The 23,201-nt window shown below is 35.8% G+C and overlaps 1 protein-coding gene across 2 annotated transcripts in view; it reads left to right on the top strand.

Annotated features, from left to right (window-relative positions):
• LOC140135852 (calretinin-like) overlaps nt 1-23,201 on the top strand; it is a 176,979-nt gene that overhangs the window by 91,789 nt on the left and 61,989 nt on the right. For both annotated transcript variants that reach the window (XM_072157491.1, XM_072157492.1), the window contains exons 2-3: nt 4,814-4,884; nt 9,167-9,256. In XM_072157491.1, the coding sequence (XP_072013592.1) occupies nt 4,814-4,884; nt 9,167-9,256 (161 nt within the window). The remainder of the gene's footprint in view (nt 1-4,813; nt 4,885-9,166; nt 9,257-23,201) is intronic.

Raw genomic sequence — 23,201 nt, 5'->3', positions numbered from 1 at the left:
TGATATTTATCTACAGAGTTCCTATCCTTTTCTGTATAGTGGTCAATGCGTGAGGATTTGGTCACGCTTGCTGATCTTGGTATGTCGTGCCCATGGGTCACGTGCGTATTTATAAATACGTATTTATAAATATAGTCGAAGCATACTGATCAAACTGCGGAAAAAAAAAACATAATGTATTTGGTGTTCACAAATGCTCAAAAGTTCATTCAGCAAACCTAAAAATATTTACATTGCAATGGATGCAAAGACCACCTTAGGCCTGGTTCGGTAGCTTTTAAAATACGTTATTCATAAAAGCCCAGTGTCGTTCCGTTTTACCAACATTTGCCTAAATCGTCTTGATTGAGCAAAACGTAACATCTTACTTCGTGAACGCAATCTAATTTCAAATTAATGGTGTAAGGTCTGGTCAACTTTATTTTGAAAGCTTAATTTGACTTCGCCAGATGCATACATTTTTAACAAAGCAGCAAGAAAACTCCTTTTATCACCTTCTAACAAAACTTGAAACTCAAAATGATCTCTTTATTTTCATCAAAATTAGTAAGCTCATCTGCTCATATCATGGCTTATTAATAATGAGAATTCCAATTGCCACGCTTCAATAAGGTTCTTAGATTTCATGAAAGAGAAAAAGACGACCTAGTTTCCTGTTGTCTTTATTCCGCTCCGCCGAGGCAAAATACCGCTTCTGAACTATAAATTGTTAATTCAAGACATATATATTTGGTACAAAATGCGTAAATTTCGCAAACATAAAAACATATGCATTACTTTGGATGCGCTCCCTTTCGGCCTGGTTCGGTAGCTCGTGAAATACATTATTCATAAAAGCCCACAATCGACCTTCTTTCGGTATACAGGGTATAGAAGTGGGATAATTTAGCTGAGTGAAAGATATTATTCTGATTTCATATTTATGTCTGCTACAATGAGTGCTTCTTGACCAATATATTATCAGAACTTTCTGACTGAACAAGCCGATTTATCAGCAGTTAATCGCTCATCGCGAAAGAGTATGAAGTCACGTATAAGCAACCCTCAATAATAATTTATTTGGCGACAACGTGTACAATGTATACAGAACGTGAGCTCATAATAAAATTATTAAAATCTATTTTCACTTGTCAGGATCAATTATCTGCTTTTTAGATGGCGATGTCATTTCAAAGGCAAATACAAATTTCTTTTGATCAACAGAATACACCGTCAACAAATGTAGTTTACATGTCTACTTCATATTATTGTGATCACCTCTTGCTTATTGCCGAATAGAATCCAAGTACAAACCTTTCACTGCTAAACATCAGTTAATTATCATCTAATAATAAAAAATAATGAAGAATCACTGTAAACTGAAACTGAAATATTAACCTTCGCAGTCATAACTGAGTGAACTGGGCGACACCACAGGCAAAATCAATCTAAACGATGCATTGATGATAATATAGATTTAGGAACAAGGCCTGCAACCTATAGTGTTTAATGGTAATACCTATTGGCTGTTCCGTTTTGCAAACAGTCGCCTAAACCGTCTTGATTCAGCAAAACATAACATCTTACTTTGTGAATGCAATCTAATTTCAAAATAACGGTGTAAGGTCGGAGCACCTTAATCTTGAAACCTTAGTTTCACTTCGCCAAATTAATACAAACAGTTGTAACAAACAAGCAGCAAAATGGCCTAGTTCCCTGTCTTTTGAACTAATGGTTAATTCAGGACATATGTATTTGGTATACAAAAATGCCTAAACGTTCATTCAGCAAACTTAAAAACATATACACTGCAATGGATTCAAAGACCCCATTAGGCCTGGTTCGCTTTTGAAAATACATTATTCATAAAAGCCCAAGGTCGTTTCGTTTTGCCAACATTCGCCTAAATCGTCTTGATTGAGCAAAACAGAACAGCTTACTTCGTGAACGCATCTAATTTCAAATTAATGGTGTAAGGTCTGATCAACTTCATTTTGAAAGCTTAGTTTGTTTAAACCAAATGTATATACAGTTTTACGCAGCACTTTTGTAAAGCTCAAAATGATCCCTTATTTTGATCAGAATTAGTAATTTCAGCTTTCCCGTGTAATGAAGCGTGTTTTCTTCTATTGTGATTCATTATTAATGAGAATTCCCATTGCCACTCTTCGATAAGGTCTTACATTTCACGGAAGAGAGACAATGACCTACTTTTCTGCCTTCTTTATTCCGCTCTCTATCAAGCCACAGCAGATAGCGAGGGCAAGTACCCTCTCCAGAACTATAAATGGTTAATTCAAGACATATGTTATATGTACAAAAATGCCTAAACGTTCACTCAGCAACCCTAAATTATGCATTACTTTTTGTGAATATCTAAATGCTGTTTGTTGTAAAAATACAAAATGGATGCAAAGACCCCTTTAGGTCTGCTTCAGAGGAGGCTTAAAGGCATTCCTACAATGCACTATGATTGTGAAATTTGATCAATATAACCTAATCCTAAAGGCAAAGTCCCCATTACCACACACACAATATGGTAATTTTAAAATTGCAGCCAACGAGCTAATATAGTTGAGACTTATCAAAGTAATTAGATTTTCTTATAGAAAACATTCTTAATGTCCCACTACATTAATTTTATTCATAAGTCTCAATGTTTTGAATATTAAATAAAAGGATGAAAACACCAGATATTTGCACACAATCCCAATGCAAGGTATGGTCAACTGTGCCACATGTATACAAAAGCCAGACGTACTCTCTAAATGTGAAAGAGTGAAAAATCACTCAAAAAGAGTGAAATCTCACTCTTTCTAAGAGCCATCTGAGTGACAACTCTTTTAGAGTGAAGCTCACTCTCAAGAAAGAGTGAAAAAATTCACTCCGGAAAAGAGTGAATCAGAAAAGAGCATTTATTTATTTATTTATTCATTTAGGCCTATTTTATATACAAGAATATCACAGCAGTTCATAACAGCTACTATGTGCTTTAAATTGTTGTGAGGCTAGGCCCCAGGTTACGGTAGGGCCCCATCTAGGAATATTGAACTGGTCTAAAGCTTAAGCACATACACAATGTGTCGAACTTCAGTGTGGGATGAATGATGAAAAACTATGGATTTAGTGAAGCTAATAGTCAAACTGTACAATGGGCTATTCCAGAAAATAGATGCACACCCCCCATAGAGGAGTTCGGATATCCGGACTTTTTGTCCAGTCGTGACTGTTGGAAATCCAGACTTTCAAAGTGTTCAAAGGCAAAAAAATCCTGCAGAAAAATAGTTTTAAATCAGAAATCCTCAATTTGAGAGCTCATTTTCAACATTTCCGTGATTTTTCCTTCATTTGATTGGATTTCCAAGCTTTTTCCAGTAACATTGGCAACTGGAAATCCAGTCGTTTTCAGAAAGCAGACGTGGAAATCCGGACATTTCTTTGTTTGAAAATTTACTCCTCTATAGGGGGTGTGCACCTATTTTCTGGAATAGCCCAATGGTGAGTACACTTAGGTGTTGGACATAACACTTGGCAAATACCATTTTTACAGACCACAGTCTGGAGAAGCGTGATGCGGCGTAACCTACATAAGCTTACATATGCGTACATGTAAACCGGCAACTGGGCCGGTAACAAACTGCTCACATATATGACTTAAGCTTACTGCCGCCGTTGTCTCCAGACCAAGTGTACTTGCTACGAGTTATGACCTACACATAAATGTAATCACTATTTAGTATGCTGTCTATTTCTTCATCAAATCCGCTTTCTTTTCGCCATTCATTCACGTACACTGTTCGCCATCTTGTTACACAAGTTCAACAAACATCGGCCGATTTTCGGCGCTTCTGATTGGCTGACAGTTCACTCCAAGAAAGAGTGAGATTTTGCGCCACTTTTGAGCGAGTGAGGCTCACTCGAAAATCACGAGTGAAATATGTGTACTGTTTTCACTCTTTTAGAGCTAAACCCCACTCTTTTAGAGCTAACTTAAATTCACTCTGAAATTCAGAGTGGTTTTTCACTCTTTTACATTTAGAGAGTATGGTTATGGGAATGTCTTTATACATCCTCTGGGCATGGAGGTAGTAGGGTCTGGTTCGGTGGCTCATGAAATACATCTTTTACAAAGGCTCACAATCGACCTCCTTTCGTACAGAAGTGGCATAACTTACCTGAGTTGTGTGACAAAATTCTGATTTTATATTCATGCATGCAGCGATGAGCGTCCTTGACCAATATTGTTTTCGTAATTTTTGACTCAGCAAGAAACGAACAAGCCGATTTAACAGCAGCTAATCGGTTATCGCTAAAGAGTTACCGGTGAAATGTGTGTGTATATTCTTGGTCAATAATGTTGTTTCAGTTTGCTTCATATGCATATTTTGTGATTGTTGTTGTTTGCAGTCTGTTATATCTTATTAATTAAGTAGCGTGTTTATGTTTATATTTCTTTCTATGGCAAGCTCGGGACACTCTGGACAGATGTTAGAAACGAGCTTCATACTTATAACACGTAAAACAACAAAATAATTATATCTTGAAGCATCTGGCTCAAAATATATCAAATTGTATCGACAAAATATGACAAGAATGCATTTAACCATTTTTGAACAGTGAGTCAATCGCCAACTTCTTGAAATGTATTTGTTAACTGCTTTCATGAGTTGCCAAATTCGGCCCCTTCGTCATAAATATTTGCCGTGCTGTCAAGTATCCTTGGCTCTCCATCATCAACAACGCCAAACAGAAAGATTTCTCCTTTTCTTTTTTCAAGGATAGCGATGCTTCAAATAACACATTGTTTCATTGTTTGTTTCCTCCATTGATACAGGAAGTGGCTTCATTGACGAAGAAGGACTGGACAAATTCTTCAAGGACCTCCTTCAAACAATGACGAAAGATGTAAGTACCCTTAAAGTGGGTTTCAGATTTCAAATACTTGCATAGTTCCGTACCGTATGCAAACACAATCTCGAATTGTAATACATTCACAGGTGTTTGGTTACGTTAAAGTGGTACTTGGTCAAGATTCTGTTCTATATTGACATCAAAATAGCACGAAAAGGATACTTTATCTCCATTTATAGTAACTCACTACTTTCATCTTGATGAAAATCGATAAATAAGATTTGAAGAAAAAATCAAAAGCAATAGAGTTTTGCAAGTTTTTTAAGACTGTTAGCTGCTGTTTTAGTGTAAAAGTAAATGCATAATTTTCTTATTTTACCCGACGGTCAAATTTGGTACAATTGACCTTTAACCTATGCCGGAAGTTGGTAATATCAACATCAGTTATTGACCATTTCGATAATTCCAATAATCTGAATTGAGTTAACGACATACCGTAAAACCTCGTCTACAAGCATGTAGAGTGCTTTTGATGAAAGCTAAATTAATCCAGGCTCCCTCCATCCAGAATATTATAACATTATGGAGATCGAGTGAATACATTATTGATACAAGCGTATACAAACATAGATCGATCCATCGTATTGGCATTTTACGGCAGTTTCGTATCAATTTAGCTTTCATAAAAAACACTCTATATATGCTTGTAGACGAAGTTTTACGGTATTGTGTAAAATTTACATTGCTACATCGAGCACATCATTGCTAGCATTTATTAGGTTATATTCAGGATGCAATCGGTATTTGACGTGATTACGAGCAAGTGTTTTCACGCGAATCACCTGAAGTGGGTCTCAGTGTCGGCAGTGTTTTTATTTACTTGATTGCATGTGTTACGTTGAAATTGTGTAATCATACTACATTATATTCCATTCCGTGAGTGAGATATGGATTTTATATTTTTGGATATTTTTTACTGCGATCTTTTCCCCAGTGTCAAGAGAAAAATTACATTAAAAAAAATTATGTTTATGGATGACAAAATTTTGCAAACATTGTAATAGTTTTCTTCATACGTAGTCCAATACACAATACACAATGCACATTTCAAATGATATAAGGACATTGGCTCTTATGTAAGTTGTTCTTTGTTATGCAAATGAGACAGTTTACGCTCCATCGCTTTTACACTGTGATTTCGGGGCTTGCGCTTTGTTATTAGCCTTTTTCACGTGATTAAGACCGTTTCTACACAGGTGAATGAGCATGAAAAAAAGTCTATCGCACGACTATTTGGTGCGGAGTAAATGTCACATTAAATTACTTAGGAAATGACCTCGTCTTCTTCAGCTAGAGAAAGTATACAGAAAAGTATCCTTTGATCTATAAATTTACGAGTGGAACTGCTGCATGGTTTGTGAGAGAACACACATGAATCTGGTTGTATTAAAGTTAAATTAAAAACCAAAAAACCAAAAGTCAGAATCCTTATAATGCCATTGTATTTAAAAACCCGTAGAGTGACACTGTCGGAGTATCGATGCAGTGCCCCCCTTGTGAGCGATTCTTGCACGGATAGTCCTACTCAACACGGGTACTCAATCAAACTCTTTCAATAAACAAACTGTCCATTTTCCCGGTGACGGCCTGCTTATAGCCTACATGTTATATTGAATCACTTTGCATGGAATCCGGAGGCGGGTCCGCGTTAAAACGCATATCTAGGATGCTTTCAATGCGATCTCCTCTTGAGAGCTCAGACGGCATTGTGTCACGAGCACCCAAAGATCGCCCTATTGTCCTTTTCACCGTGACGTCAAGAAAAAAGAGTGACACCAATAACCACCTTTAAAAAATATATCTGCCCATAAGGGAGTGGGAGTGTTCATAAATACTTTGGTGGGGGGGTGGAAAAGTTGGAACCTCGGACGTCAAAAATATTTTGATCCCCCTAAAAAAGGTGGATTTTTTTGATCCCCCCTTTTATCGTCTAAATTTTTTGACACCCCCCCTTCATGTCCTAAAAAAGAAACCAAAAATATACATCATTAACAGTGGTATAGATTTCTTTTTTACATTTTTGGAGAAAATTTCTTGAAGTCCAGTGAATACAGCACCTTTTGCAGACAAAATAAGTTTATGGTACAAATGCGCGGAAAAAATTGCCATATTGAAGCTAAACTGGTGAAATATAGTACGAAACTGGAATTAATTTGCGCGAAGCGTCAAAAAAAATGACACCTTTTATTGTAAAATGACCAAATATGGGGTTAATTTTGGTTAGAAACCCATATACAGGCGTCAACATTGGGGGATGATTGTATGGACCATCCCCCCTATCAAAATATTTATTGGGGGGATGTATCCCCCCATCTCCCCGGGAACTATCCCTGTGGTCATTAACTCATTAGGTAAAAATTACCGTTTGGAGTTATTACTCATTGGAGTCATAGTGTTACACCCAAATTGTAAAGTGCGCACATTTTGTTGATTTGTAGCTTGAGATTACAAAATCGAATACTTGACATTAATTTTGGAATGTACATGCCTTCTCGTACATTTTACCCCGGAATTTTACCCTCAATTTTTTTATCCCTTTTTAAGGACTGATATGATTTTTTTATCCCCCTTTTTAGGACCCAACAATTTTTTGGTCCCCCCTACCACCAAAGTATTTATGAACAAACTTATTCGCAGCATAAATCTGTTTACGATTCCACCGGATTTGTATACAAAAAGATGGTGCATACACAATCCATGTTTGTCTGATAATTTTCCTTTTTTCCTTTGCCAGTGGTGTCGTCTACTAGCAATTCCTTCCTGCATTCTTTTAGTTGATTAAACCACATGTTTAACAACCATACACCATGACCAAGAATGCTTATTACACTGCGCTAGAGTAGGCTTTCTGATGTAATTACCCTGATTACATAACGCCATGTAGTTTTGTTTATTAAAATACTTGTGCTTCACAATATTACGAAGAACCTAAGTGAGGCTAGCCAAAAGGTAACCCACGGTCCACTGCCACATTGGATGCGAAGATGCAGCATGAGCATATGCAGACATGATTCATGCGGTGGTTTAGACGTTTTGAAAGGAACTGGAGCTTGGTGGCCAAATGGTTAGGGCGTTCGACTCGTGATCACAAGGTTCAAACCCCAACAGGTCGAAAGTGATATACCCTTGGGCAACACACTATATCTTGTTTGTTCTTTTCCACCAAAATAGGGGGCTGCTATAGGGGTAGTCATACTGGCGCCGTTATTGTTGGCAGCTAAATGGTGGTGGCAGTAGAATAAATGTAAAGCGCGTTGGTAACTGTTCTAAAGACGCTATATTAAATTGCATTTTCTGAAACTTTTTATTACGTAAAGAGATTCTAAATGAATTAGAATCTTCTACTTTTTAAATACAGTTATAGATTCTAATTAAATACAAATCAATTAACTAGTCGATTGCAAAACAACACTAGTATCTGTCTGTCAAAAATTTAAGTGATTGAAAAAGCTCTTAATCCAAAAGCTTTAACTGAATAAATTTGAACAAAGACAAATATGACGTACTATTATTTGTAATTTTAAAAAAAATGACCTTCAGAGTTATGATGTCTATGTGATCAAAGTTCAAATACGTCCCAGATGATTGGGAACCTTAAACAAGTTAAGCTCGAGATTATATTCAATTTGTACTACCCATCTATCTATTAAAGTTTATTCTAATATAGAAAGAAAAATTTTCCTTTGATCAAAATTGGTGATTACATTCTACAGGGATTTGTTTCTTGTACGATCTGAACTTAAAGCCCTTCATTTTTATTAAGACACTCGAATTACGTTTCCCTTCCAATAAAAATACAATTATTTCTAGTCTTTCAAAAGACAGTATGTTTTGTTTATTGTCAATCCGGTACTACGTTTTACTTTCGAAGAAAACCAATTAAAAAAAATAAAAATATCTACCTCCTAGTTAAACATTTAGTATATGCTACTAGTATGTTACTTAAACTACAAGATTCCTATTTACACCGTCGCCAAGGTACTTGACTGGTACACACAGATTACCAACACAGTACCAATGCTGCTAATACACACAGATCCCACCATATACTGGTACACCGCTGGTACTGTGACAGTGTGCCTGCGCAGGTGGCCGCAATAGGAATCTGGTAGTGCACTTGTAGATGATATATTTTAACTTTGGCAACACACAAAAACACGTGTCTACTGTGTAAAAAGACAGTAACTATTTTGTCATTTGTTTCCATATAGTGCTTTTTTTCCTCAGGATAAATAAATTAATCTTAGCTGTTGTTTTTCATTTTGTCTCTTTCAAGGAAATCAATCCAGAAATGGAGAAAGATTTACGCGATTGTATGATGAGTGCCTACGACCGTGCCGGCGATGGTCGCATTGCCATGAGCGAGGTAAGGTATATCGTAAATATTGCACCTTGCAATCTTGTTCACCTTTTTCAATGTAAGCAATACCTTGATGTGTAAAGACAGCTTTACAAATTAACTTTGTACAACGCTATAAGTAATTTCAGATCAGAACTATTGAGATTTTCACGCAGTTAAATGTTAATTGCTATGCTTAGTTTAAAACAGGTTATGGTTTAACATGTTTAAAGCTAGGCTAGACTTGGTGAATTATTTGATATATTCTTATCAAAAATAACACCATCTGCGTTTACCTGGTTCAAGTTGACAAGAATTTCCGTCAAAGACTACATTTGGGTTTTTTTACCCTGTTTGGTATCAAGTTCGGCATCACGAAAACACTTTAAAAATAGCAATGATCAAACGCTTTTAAAAATAAAAATGGCAATCGTTTACTTTTAGTATATACTACGTTTAATTTCTGCTTCATACTATTTTACGTGCGACAAACTGTAGTATCAGCAATTTGTCATAATTGATACATCATCCTGTTGCATTTATAGCTTTCTGTTTGGTCTTCCAAGTTCTAACATCAGTGCAATTCTATATGCATTAAGCTGATAGAATGTTGCACCTCGAGGTGTTGTTGTTCGATCTATATTCGTCTACATTTACACAACTGAACAGCTTCAAAATCCTTGAAGCTCAATGCTTTCGTGCATAATACAATTACTTTTCTGTGCCTTCGTGCTTTAATGAGGAGAGGAGCATCTTAAATTGCTTTGTAAAGGAAATAAGGCAAGATATGGAACAGACTTAGATTTCATTCAGGAAACACGACCCACTTTTCCCTATTTGGATAATCTGATTATTACGCTAACCATATTACTGACCTGTATGTTGATACAAGTGACTGGCCATGTTCCTTGCTGCGTGAATTTGCGTGACATTTTCTAGAGCATAAAGCTAAATTCAAAATACACGTGTGTCTGGATTTTAATTAAAACTAGAGGTTTTGTTGGTTTCGTAGAATAAATCTATTGAATTGTACATTAGAGTAATCGATAGTATACATGTGTAAACCTGACCCGCCATGCAACATATCGATATTGAAGCGAAATATGTCGGAATTTTAAAACAAGATCTGGTGCCACTGTGCCTGGATTTTCTTTACAACATGCTAAATTGAACAGCCGCGAGTTCTGTATGAACTTGAGAGTAGTTTTAGGTTCGACACCCTCATATGATAACATTACGTAAATCTAAATATGCTTTAGCAGTCTCATATCTCAAAGATAATATTTCGTTCACTTAATTATGAGCTGCACTCCGATTTCAAGGTCATATCAACATTTTTACCGAAAATACCAGCGGCATGTAGGAGATTGTCAAAAAAGTTTAAAATGCCCACTGCAAAACGAAGTATGTCTCTTTCTTCATTTGATTCTATTCACGTATATATTTCTTCCAAATGTTTTCCCTACTCCAAATCAATTTTAATCGTCATTATTGCCTCAGGTGCAATATAGAAAATACAAGGTATTGAGTACGTTTTATCACCCTATTTTAAAAGAAACTAGGTAATTTATTATAGCTATGAGCGAAGGATTTATACCGCATAAGGTTTTCTTGATGCGCACAATAAGCCCAATCGGCATTGGAAGTTTGCAATGCATTGTAGGACAGTTTTTGCAGTTTTGGGACACTTTGTCCTTTGAACTGTCAGAAAATTCAGAAATATTGGGTTTTTGTACGTACAAAATATAATCTAAAATGTTTTACAATATTTAAAACAAATATAAAAAATATTAGTATTTTATAAATTAATTGTTTGGTATTTTTAATGATCAAAATTGTGACAATAATAAGAAAATTAATACTAATTAATTCAATTTTTCCGATATGTCAGAGGTCAAAGTGTCCCAAAACTGCTCTCAAAAACCGGAAGTTAGAATAGCGATTGGGCTTATTAGACGGTTTCGTCTAACTCGTCGTATATTGAGTGTAGAATCAATGCCGTAGTGATGGACCAAGTTTTACGCGTCTACTGAGTATAATTTAGGGTGCCAAATGGACATTTAAAAGTGGTTGCAAGCCACTGTTAAATGAGGCTTTATGTATTTGATTATTCCGTAGGCAGTAAATGTGATAGGATCGTAAGTAATGAAAGGGATTCGAATAAATTCTGCCTCAATTTTCAAGATCACATTTCTTCAGGTGCAATATGGCAAATATAAGATATTGTAAAACTACGTTTAACGATTTGGTTGAATTAACTATTTGTGTAGACTACGGCGCATATTTGAGTCCTTGATAATGCACACATACACTCACACCCATAAAACACACCCAACATAATTGACAAATAAATGCACACACAAATAATTTTTTTAAAGCTAACTCAAACGGTAAGGCCAAGTAAAAATAAAAATATGTTTCTCGTCCGGGTTTTTAAAAATTAGGAGGATGGCTTTTTATTTTCTATTTTTTATTGGAAAACGACGCTAAATACCAGTATTTGGCACCATATTTTGGGTATTCGACATACAGATAATATCTCAGAAAAAGGAAGAGGCCCTTTTTATTTTATTGTTTTGAGTGGTAGGCCCCTATAGTGGTCACAAAACTCTTTCTTAAATGATGTATTATGCATTTACAAAGCTGTATAAAAAGTTTTAACTTCTGAAACATCTTTTTCCACAAGTTATAACTGAAAGTTTACAAAATAAAAAGAAATTTGAAAAATCTTCAAAAAAGGAGGAGGGCGCGGACGAGAAACATGTATTTTTTTTTACTCGGCCTAACTACTCGACAAATAAAGGTAAAAACCTTGCCATTGAGATGGGTCACACTTAACGCGTACACCGGTTATAATTCGCTGTGACAAATTGCCACTTATATCAAGTTGCAGGTCACCATTAAATGGGGCTTTAAGGTATACTAGTTTGCCTATTTGGAAAGAGCCAATTGATCACCGCCAAATTGAAGTGTATTTATTTTATTATAAAGAGTCGGTCAATATGGACTTCCATCAGTGCTGTGTATACCTATTCTGTAGCTAGTGAATCTGGAAAGGGCGCCAGGAAAAGAGAATGAGAGCAAATTTTGAGTTCTGTTGCTAGGTTTCGATCATTCCACAGATTATGAAATTCAATCATTCTTCCTTTGGCCATTCCAATCCGGACTTTAATGTCTGCCGTGCAATTTGCATTGAATGTTTTCACCGAGCCCAGATATTTGAAGTGGTTGACTTAGAACTTCTTCTCCACCTATTGTGATGTTGTACTCTTTTCTTTCTGTCTCTGCTCTGCAATCAGAGCTTTTGTTTTCTTCACATTGAGTTTGAGATCATATCTTTGCCAGTTACATATATCGCTGTTGCCAATCTTTCTATGTCCTCTACTGATGTTTCAAGAAGTGCGGTGTCGTCTGCATATCGGAGGTTTGAGATTGATAAGCTTCCCACTTTGATACCATAAGATTCCTCTTATCTTCACAAATTTCTAATGTCATAAAGTCTATCTACTTTTATAGATTTATAGGCTACCAACCATTACCTTATCTTGGCCTCTTAAGATTGTTTTTTTTATGGATATCAATTTTGGTTTTCCATACCTTTACTTTGAAAGACAATGTTATCATGGAAATTACAAAATGCTACCTTCCACGCGTTCAAAAGACAAAATAGGATCTATTGAAAGTGGTATTTTTCCAAGAATAATGAATTGTACTGGCATCAGCTATCAATGAAAGATGCGGCTTTTGAGTGATTACAGTGCATCAAATTGCAAAGACATTAATGTCACTCAGGGGTAAGATTACTGAAGACTCAAGAGATATGTATTATTAAGATAACTGTATTAAAGGGCGTATTATATTACGTGCGTCAACATTTGATTCAACATTCATATACCTTTAAGGTACGGAATGCTAGCATGAAAATTATAGCATGTTGCACCTCGAGGTATTGTTCTATATTCCGGGAATTTAATTACCATCTCCGTCTAAATGTACACAACCAAACAGCTTCCTATTCCTGCAAGCTCAATGCTTTCGTGCGTACAATGAATTTTCTGTACCTTCATGTTTGATGAGGAGTAGAGCATCTTAAAATTTACTTTCTAATAAAGTAAGGCAAGATCTGCAGCAGACTTGCATTTCAGGAAACATGCTTCACGTTTCATGTGGATAATCTGATTATTCGAGCGAACGCTACCCTTATTACTGACCTGTACTGATGTGAGTCATTGGCCATGTTCCTTGTCGCATCATTTCCTTAAGATTTTATAGAGCATGAAGCTAAATTCAAACAACATGTGGTGTACTCTGATTTTAATTAAAACATTTAGTTTCGTAGAAGGAACCTATTGACTTTGTCTGAGTAATGACTAATGAACTCATGATATCAATACTAATAATAGTCGATATGTAGAATGTTTGTCCATATGTATTACCATAGTTAATGTATCACCTTGTTGCATTATACCTATCAAACTCAACATTGATACCTTTAGACACGGAAGCTAGAATGAAAATTATAGCATGTTCCACCTGGATGTGTTGTTCTTCCGGGAATTTACCAACTCAGTCTACATTTACACAACTAAATAGCTTCAAAATCCTTCAAGCTTAAGGATTTCGTGCAGAGTACAATTACTTTTCTGTACCTTTGTGCTTTGATGAGGAGTGGAGCATCTTTGATTACTTACTCAAGGAAATAAGGCAACATCTGGAATAGATTTACATTTCATTCAGGAAACACGACCCACTTTTCCTTATTTGGATAATCTCATTATCACGATAATCGTATTAACCGACATGTATGTTGTTACAAGTGACTGGCTATGTTCCTTGTTGTGTGAATTTCCGTGACATTTTCTAGAGCATAAAGCTAAATTCAAGCTACATGTGTTTGATCAGATATCAATCAAAGCATTCAGTTTCGTAGAAAGAACCTATCGACTTTAACTGTTTAATGACTAATAAACACTTAGCACTGTAACCAATAGAAGAAAGCACATCAATAATAATTTAATAGTCAATATGTTGAATGTTAGTCCATAAATATATTGCCATGGTTGATGCAACCCTGTTGCATTTGTACTTTGATGGTTCGGAATGCGAGTAGGAAACTTATAGCATGTTGAATGTTAGTCCATAAATATATTGCCATAGTTGATGCATCACCCTGTTGCATTTGTACCTTGAAGGTACGGAATGCGAGCAGGAAACTTATAGCATATTGCTTTCTGAAGGAAATGGGGTAAAAAACCTTTGTCATAGAGATGGGTCACACTTAACGCGTACACCGATTACAATTCACTGTGACAAATTGCCACTTATATCAAGTTGCAGGCCACCATTAAATGGGGCTTTAAGGTATACTATGTAGGTTGCCTAGATTTGAAATAGTCCATTCAATCAAATTGGAATATATTTATTTTAAAGAGGCGGTCAACATGGACTTCCATCAGTGCAGTGTAAACCTATTCTGTAGCTAGAGAATTTGAACAAGACATCAGGAAAAGGATATGTGAGCGAAGAAGGGAGAACGCTGACTGATTCTAGAGTCTTACGTGGTTCAATTGCGGCAAATGTAAAGAATATGCTTTTAGCCCAAAAGACATCAGATACGAAATAGTCACGTAATGTAGAGTTTCGAATTAGTTTGTCGGCTTACCTTTTGAAAAAGAAATACTAGTACCAACTTAAAGGGATGCTGTAAATTTAAGCTTCATTTCGTACCTTACCAAACATTTATTTGTTACACAAAATATCAGTTCCAAGACCAATCCAGATTCGTTCCTTATATCTTTACCAAATAAGTTATTCTCATCTTTGGGGATATCAAAGAAGAAGATACGTATTTTAACTTTCTAACGTCATAAGTTCATCTTTTACATGTATAGGCTACCAACCATGTTTTCCTTATTTTGGCCTTTTGGCTTTATTTTTTGATGGATATCAATTTTAGTTCTCAAGACCTTTACTTTGAAAGACAATCTTACCATGGAACCAACAAATGCTATCTTCCACTCTTCCAAAAGGCAAAACAGAATATATTGAAAATGATATATTTCCAGGAATAATGATTTGTGCTAGCATCAGGTATCGATGAAAGATGCGGTTTTTGAGTGATTATAGTGTACCAGATTTAGGGGTAAGATTACTGAAGACTCAAGAGATATGTATCCATAAATGTATTGCTCTAGTTGATGCATCACACTGTTGCATCTATACCTTTCTGACTAAACATTGTACCTTTAAGGTACGGAATGCTAGCATGAAAATTATAGCATGTTGCACCTCGAGGTATTGTTCTATATTCCGGGAATTTAATTACCATCTCCGTCTAAATGTACACAACCAAACAGCTTCCAAATCCTGCAAGCTCAATGCTTTCGTGCATACAATGAATTTTCTGTACCTTCATGCTCTCATGAGGAGTAGAGCATCTTAAAATTTACTTTCTAATTTAAGTAAGGCGGAAAGTAAGGCAAGATCTGCAACAGAATTACATTTCAGGAAATATACTTCACTTTTTCCTATGTGGATAATCTGATTATTACGCTAACCATATTACTGACCTGTATATTGATACGAGTCATTGGCCATGTTCCTTGTCGCATCATTTCCTTAACATTTTATAGAGCATGAAGCTAAATTCAAACAACATGTGTTGTACTCTGATTTTAATTAAAACATTTAGTTTCGTAGAAGGAACCTATTGACTTTGTCTGAGTAATGACTAATGAACTCATGATAGCAATAATAATTAATAGTCGATATGTAGAATGTAGTCCATATGTATTACCATAGTTGATGCATCACCTTGTTGCATTATACCTATCAAACTCAACATTGATACCTTTAGACACGGAAGCTAGAATGAAAATTATAGCATGTTGCACCTGGATGTGTTGTTCTTCCGGGAATTTACCAACTCAGTCTACATTTACACAACTAAATAGCTTCAAAATCCTTCAAGCTTAAGGATTTCGTGCAGAGTACAATTACTTTTCTGTACCTTCGTGCTTTGATGAGGAGTGGAGCATCTTTGATTACTTACTTTCGTCCATGCAATACTAAAGGAAATAAGGCAAGATCTGGAATAGACTTACATTTCATTCAGGAAGCACGACCCACTTTTCCTTATTTGGATAATCTCATTATCACGATAATCGTATTAACTGATATGTATGTTGATACGAGTGGTTGAATATATGTTCTTTCTTGTGTAAATTTCCGTGACATTTTCTAGAGCATAAAGCTAAATTCAAACTACATGTGGTTTGAACTGATTTTAATCAAAGGAAGCATTCAGTTTCGTAGAAAGGACCTATCGACTTTAACTGTTTAATGACTAATAAACACGTAACACTGTAACCAATAGAAGAAATCACATCAATAATAATTAGTCGATATGTTGAATGTTAGTCCATAAATATATTGCCATAGTTGATACATCACCCTGTTGCATTTGTACCTTGAAGGTACGGAATTCGAGCAGGAAACTTATCCAGCATGTTGAATGTTAGTCCACAAATATATTGCCATAGTTGATGCATTACCCTTTTGCATTTGTATCTTGAAGGTACGGAATAGGAGCAGGAAACTTATATATCATGTTGAATGTTAGTCCATAAATATATTGCCATAGTTGATGCATTACCCTGTTGCATTTGTACCTTGAAGGTACGGAATGCGAGCAGGAAACTTATATAGCATGCTGCTCCTCAAGGTGTTGTTCTTTATTCCGTGAATTTACCAACTCCGTCTAGCTACATTTACACAATTAAACAGATTCAGAATCCTTCAAGCTCAAGGCTTTCGTGTATGCAATGACGTTTCTGTACCTTCGTGCTTGGATGAAGATTAGAGCATCTTAAATTACATTCTAAAGGAAGTAAGGCATGATCTGGAACAAACTTACATTTCAGGAAATACGACCCACTTTTCCCTATGTGGATAATTTCATTGTCACGCTACTCGTTGTAACTGACATGTATGCTGATACGAGTGATTGACCACTTTCATTGTTGCGTGAATTTCCATGACATTTTCTAGAGCATAAAGCTAAATTCAAACTACATGTGGTCTGATTTTAATCAAAGGAAGCATTCAGTTTTGTATAATGAACCTTTGCCTGTTTAATGACTAATAAACACGTAACAAACCAATAGAAGACATGACATCAATAATAATTATTTTAATAGTCAATATGTTGAATGTTGGCCCATAAATATATTGCCATGATAGTTGATGCATCACCCTGTTGCATTTGTACCTTGATGGTACGGAATGCGAGCAGGAAACCTATAACATACTGCACCTCAATGTGTTGGTCTTTATTCCGGAAATTTACCAACTCCGTCTACATTTACACAACTAAACAGCTTCACAATCCTTCAACCTCCCGGCTTTCGTGCATAATACAATGACTTCCCCGTACCGTCTTGCTTCAATGAGGAGTGGATCATCTTAATTTTTTTTATAGGAAATAAGGCAAGATCTGGAACAAACTTACATTTCAGGAAACACGACCCACTTTTCCCTATGTGGATAATTTCATTGTCACGCTACTCGTTGTAACTGACATGTATGCTGATACGAGTGATTGACCATGTTCCTTGTTGTGTGAATTACCGTGACATTTTATAGAGCATAAAGCTAAATTCAAACTACATGTGGTTTGATCAGATTTTGATCAAAGGGGGCATTCAGTTTCGTAGAAAGAACCTTTGACTGTTTAATGACTAATAAACACATAGCACAGTAGCCAATTAGAAGACATCACATCAACAATAATTTAATAGTCGGTATGTTGAATGTTAGACCAGAAATATAATTGCCATAGTTGTTGCACCACCCTTTTGAATTTGTACCTTAATGCAGGAAACTTATAGCATATTGCTTTCTAAAGGAAATGAGGTCAAAAACCTTTGTCATAGAGATGGGTCACACTTAACGCGTACACCGATTACAATTCACTGTGACAAATTGCCACTGTTATAAAGTTGCAGGTCACCATTAAATGGGGCTTTAAGGTATACTATGTAGGTTGCCTAGATTTGAAATATTCCATTCAATCAAATTGGAATATATTTATTTTAAAGAGTCGGTCAACATGGACTTCCATCAGTGCAGTGTAAACCTATTCTGTAGCTAGAGAATTTGAACAGGACATCAGGAAAGGGATATGTGAGCGAAGAAGAGAGAAAGCTGACTGATTGTAGAGTCTTACGTGGTTCAATTTCGGTAAATGTAAAGAATATGCTTTCAGCCCAAAATACATCAGATACGAAATAGTCACGTAATGTAGAGTTTCGAATTAGTTTGTCGGCTTACCTTTTGAAAAAGAAATACTACATAGTCGATATCTTGAATGTTAGTCCATAAATATATTACCCTAGTTGATGCATCGCCCTGTTGCATTTGTACCTTGAAGGTACGGAATGCGAGCAGGAAACTTATAGCATATTACTTTCTGAAGGAAATGAGGTAAAAAAACCTTTGTCATAGAGATGGGTCACACTTAACGCGTACACCGATTACAATTCACTGTGACAAATTGCCACTTATATCAAGTTGCAGGTCACCATTAAATGGGGCTTTAAGGTATACTATGTAGGTTGCCTATATTTGAAATAGTCCTTTCAATCAAATTGGAATATATTTATTTTAAAGAGTCGGTCAACATGGACTTCCATCAGTGCAGTGTAAACCTATTCTGTAGCTAGAGAATTTGAACAGGACATCAGGAAAAGGATATGTGAGCGAAGAAAGGAGGAAGCGGACTGATTTTAGAGTCTTACGTGGTTAAATTTCGGTAAATGTAAAAATATGCTTTCAGCCCAAGAGACATCGGATACGAAATAGTCAAGTAATGTAGAGTTTCGAATTAGTTTGTCGGCTTACCTTTTGAAAAAGAAATACTAGTACTAACTGAGACGGATGCTGTAAATTTAAGCTTCATTTCGTACCTTACCAAACATTTATTTGTTACACAAAATATCGGTTCCAAGACCAATCCAGATTCGTTCCTTATATCTTAACCAAATAAGTTATTCCCATCTTTGGGGATATCAGAGAAGATACATATTTTAACTTTCTAACGTCATAAGTTCTATCTTCTTTTACATGTATAGGCTACCAACCATGTCTACCTTATTTTGGCCTTTTAATATTTTTTGATGAATATCAATTTTGGTTCTCCAAACCTTTACTTTGAAAGACAATCTTATAGAAATTACAAATGCAACCTTCCACTCTTTCAAAAGGCAAAACAGGATCTATTGAAAGAATAACGAATTGTGCTAGCATCAGGTATTGATGAAAGATGCGGCTTTTGAGTGGTTACAGTGCATCAAATTGCAAAGACATAAATGTCACTCAGGGTTAAGATTACTGAAGACTCAAAAGAGGTGTATTTTTGTGAGTATGTATTAAAATAACTGTATTAAAGGGCTTATTATATTACATGCGTCAAAGTTTGCTTTTGACTAAACTGCAGTTTTGTCCCATCCATTAATATATTGCCATAATTGATGCATCACCCTGTTGCATTTATACCTTTCTGTCTCCACATTTTTGATACCTTAAAGGTACGGAATGCTAGCATTGAAACTTATAGCATGTTGCACCTGGAGGTATTGTTCTTTATTCCGGGAATTTTATTACCAACTCCGTCTAAATTTACACAACTAAACGGCTCCCAAATCATGTAAGCTCAATGCTTCCGTGTATAATACAATGACTTTCTGTGTACCTTTATGCTTTGATGTGGAGTAGAGCATCTTAAAATTTACTTTCTAAAGTAAGGCAAGATCTGCAACAGACTTACATTTCAGGAAACACGACCCACTTTTCCCTATGTGGATAATCTAATTATTACGCTGTGTATATTGATACAAGTGATTAGTTATATTCCTTGTCGCATGAATTCCTTAACATTTTCTAGAGCATGAAGCTAAGTTCAAACAACATATTTGTGCTCTGATTTTAATTAAAACATTAGGTTCCGTAGAAGGAACATATTTACTTTGTCTAAGTAACGACTAATAAACACGTAGTACAGTAACCAGTAGCATACATGATATCAATAATAATAACAGTCGATATATACAATGTTAGTCCATAAATGTATTGTCATAGTTGACGCATCTACTTGTTGCATTATACCTTTCTAACCCAACATTCACGGAAGCTAGCACGAAAATTATGGCATGTTGCACCTGGAGGTGTTGTTCTTTATTCCGTGAATTTACCAACTCCGTCTACATTTACACAACTAAATAGCTTCAAAATCATTCAAGCTCAAGACTCTCATGCATAATACAATTACTTGTACCTTCGTGCTTTGATGAGGAGTGGAGCATCTTAAATTACTTTCTGAAGGAAACGATGCAATATCTGGAACAAACTTACATTTCATTCAGGAAACACGACCCACTTGTCCCTATGTGGATAATCTCATTATCACGCTAATCGTATTAACCGACATGTATGTTGATACGAGTGACTGGCCATGTTCCTTGTTGTGTGAATTTCCGTGACATTTTCTAGAGCATAAAGCTAAATTCAAGCTACATGTGGTTTGATCAGATTTTAATCAAAGCATTCAGTTTCGTAGAAAGCACCTATTGACTTTGACTGTTCAATGACTAATAAACACGTAGCACTGTAAGCAATAGAAGAAATCATATCAATACTAATTAGTCGATATGTTGAATGTTAGTCCATAAATATATTGCCATAGTTGATGCTTCACCCTCTTGCATTTGTACCTTGAAGGTACGGAATGCGAGCAGGAAACTTACAGCATGTTGAATGTTAGTCCATAATATATTGCCATAGTTGATGCTTCACCATGTCGCATTTATACCTTAAAAGTACGGAATGCGAGCAGGAAACTTATAGCATGTTGTACCTCAAGGTGTTGTTCTTTATTCCGGAAATTTACCAAATCCGTCTACGTTTACACAACTAAAGAGCTTCAGAATCCTTCAACCTCACGGCTTTCATGCATAATAAAATGACATGCCTGTACCTTCGTGCCTTGATGAGGAGTAGAGCATCTTAAATTACCTTCTATAGGAAGTAAGGCATGATCTGGAACAAACCTACATTTCAGGAAACATGACCCACTTTTCCCTATGTGGATAATCTCAGTGTCACCCTAATCGTAGTAACTGACATGCATGCTGATACGAGTGATTGACCACGTTCATTGTTGCGTGAATTTCCGTGACATTTTCTAGAGCATAAAGCAAATTCAATATGCACACGGTGTGCTTAGTTTTTAACATGAGGTCTTCTTGGTTTCGTAAGGGTTATCTATCGACTTTGTCTGGGTAATGAACACGTGGCACAGGAATCGATAGTATACATGTAAAAACTGTACCAGCCATACATCATAGCAATAATAACAGTCGATATGTTGAATGTTTGCCAATTCCAAAATATTTATTCTTTGTCTTATTTGTAACGGGTTGTGTCCATGCAACCACCATATTGGTTATACAGAATCTGGTGTTCCAATTTGTATCGGTTGTGTTTTCTTTACAAGATACTAAATTGATTGGCCTCAAGTTCCGTATGAACTTGAGAGTGGTTTGAGGTTCGACACCCTCGAAAGATAACATTACGTCAATCTGCTCAAAGAAAATTTGCTTTAGCAGTCTCATTCCTCAAGGATAATATTTCATTCACTTAATTATGAGCTGCACTCAAATTTCAAGGTCATCAACATTTTTATCGAAATATTTCAGGGATTCCAAAAATTAGTAACATTCCCTCTGCAAGACAAAGGTCAAAACGAAATGTACCTCTTTATCATAAAATTCAAAGCAATTTCCGTGACATTTTCTAGAACATAAAGCAAATTCAGTATGCACACGATGTGCTTAGCTTTTAACATGAGTCTTGTTGGTTTCGTAGAATGGATCTATCGACTTCGTCTGGGTAATGAACACATTGTACATTTATTTTATGCAACCGTCATATACAGAATCTGGTGTTCTAATTTGTATCGGTTGTGTTTTCTTTACAAGATACTAAATTGAATGGCCTCAAGTTCTGCATGAACTTGAGAGTGGTTTGAGGTTCGACACCCTCGAAAGATAACAGTACGTCAATCTACTCAAAGCAAATATGCTTTAGCAGTCTCATTCCTCAAGGATAATATTTCGTTCACTTAATTGTGAGTGGACGCGGCGAATCAGCCGTAAACTCGGCAAATTGTATTCTGAGTTAAAGTGTAAAATGTATGTGAAGGTCGTATTCATAGGTGTATCAATTCGTTGCGACAAGTATCTTATCAAACGCTGTTTCAATCAATCAATAATACTAATGCTGAAGAGGATAATAAGCTTCTACCTATTTCTATAGAATAGTTCTTGTCTTTGTTTGCTTTGGCTAAATCCTGTTCATGTGGTAGATAACAAAGCATTGTATTATGTCTAGGTATGTATAATCAACAATGAACAATGAGAGGATATTTCTGAACCTCGTTGACTTGGGGATGATTTGAAATGACCGCCAATTATGACAGTTGGATATTTATTACCAGAAATATAGAAAAAGAGACACATGTAGAACTGATAAAAATACAATTTTGTCGAAGGAACAGAGTTCAACAAATCATAGCCCCGCTTTTGGATATCGTTTGAAGTCAAATGATATACCATTTTAAAGCTTATGGTATATATTTTCTAAACACGAAATAAAACAAAATTGACTGGGGCCGACTTTACGGCTGATTCGCCGCGTCCAGTCACAATTATGAGCTGCACTCAAAGTTCAAGGTCATCAGCATTTTTACCGAAATATTCCAGAGGCATCTGGGAGATAGTGAAAAGTGTTTAAAATGACCAATGCAACTACAAGACAATTGTCAAAACGAAACGTACCTCTTATTCATTTGATCCAAAGCAATTGTATAACCTTTCTAAATGTGTTCTGTACTCGGAATCAATTTTCAATGTCATAT

The sequence above is a fragment of the Amphiura filiformis genome, chromosome 16 (genome assembly GCF_039555335.1).
Source record: "Amphiura filiformis chromosome 16, Afil_fr2py, whole genome shotgun sequence".
Classification (NCBI taxonomy): domain Eukaryota; kingdom Metazoa; phylum Echinodermata; class Ophiuroidea; order Amphilepidida; family Amphiuridae; genus Amphiura; species Amphiura filiformis.
Note: the sequence above shows the minus strand (reverse complement) of the source record. Positions and strands in the feature narration are given on the sequence as shown.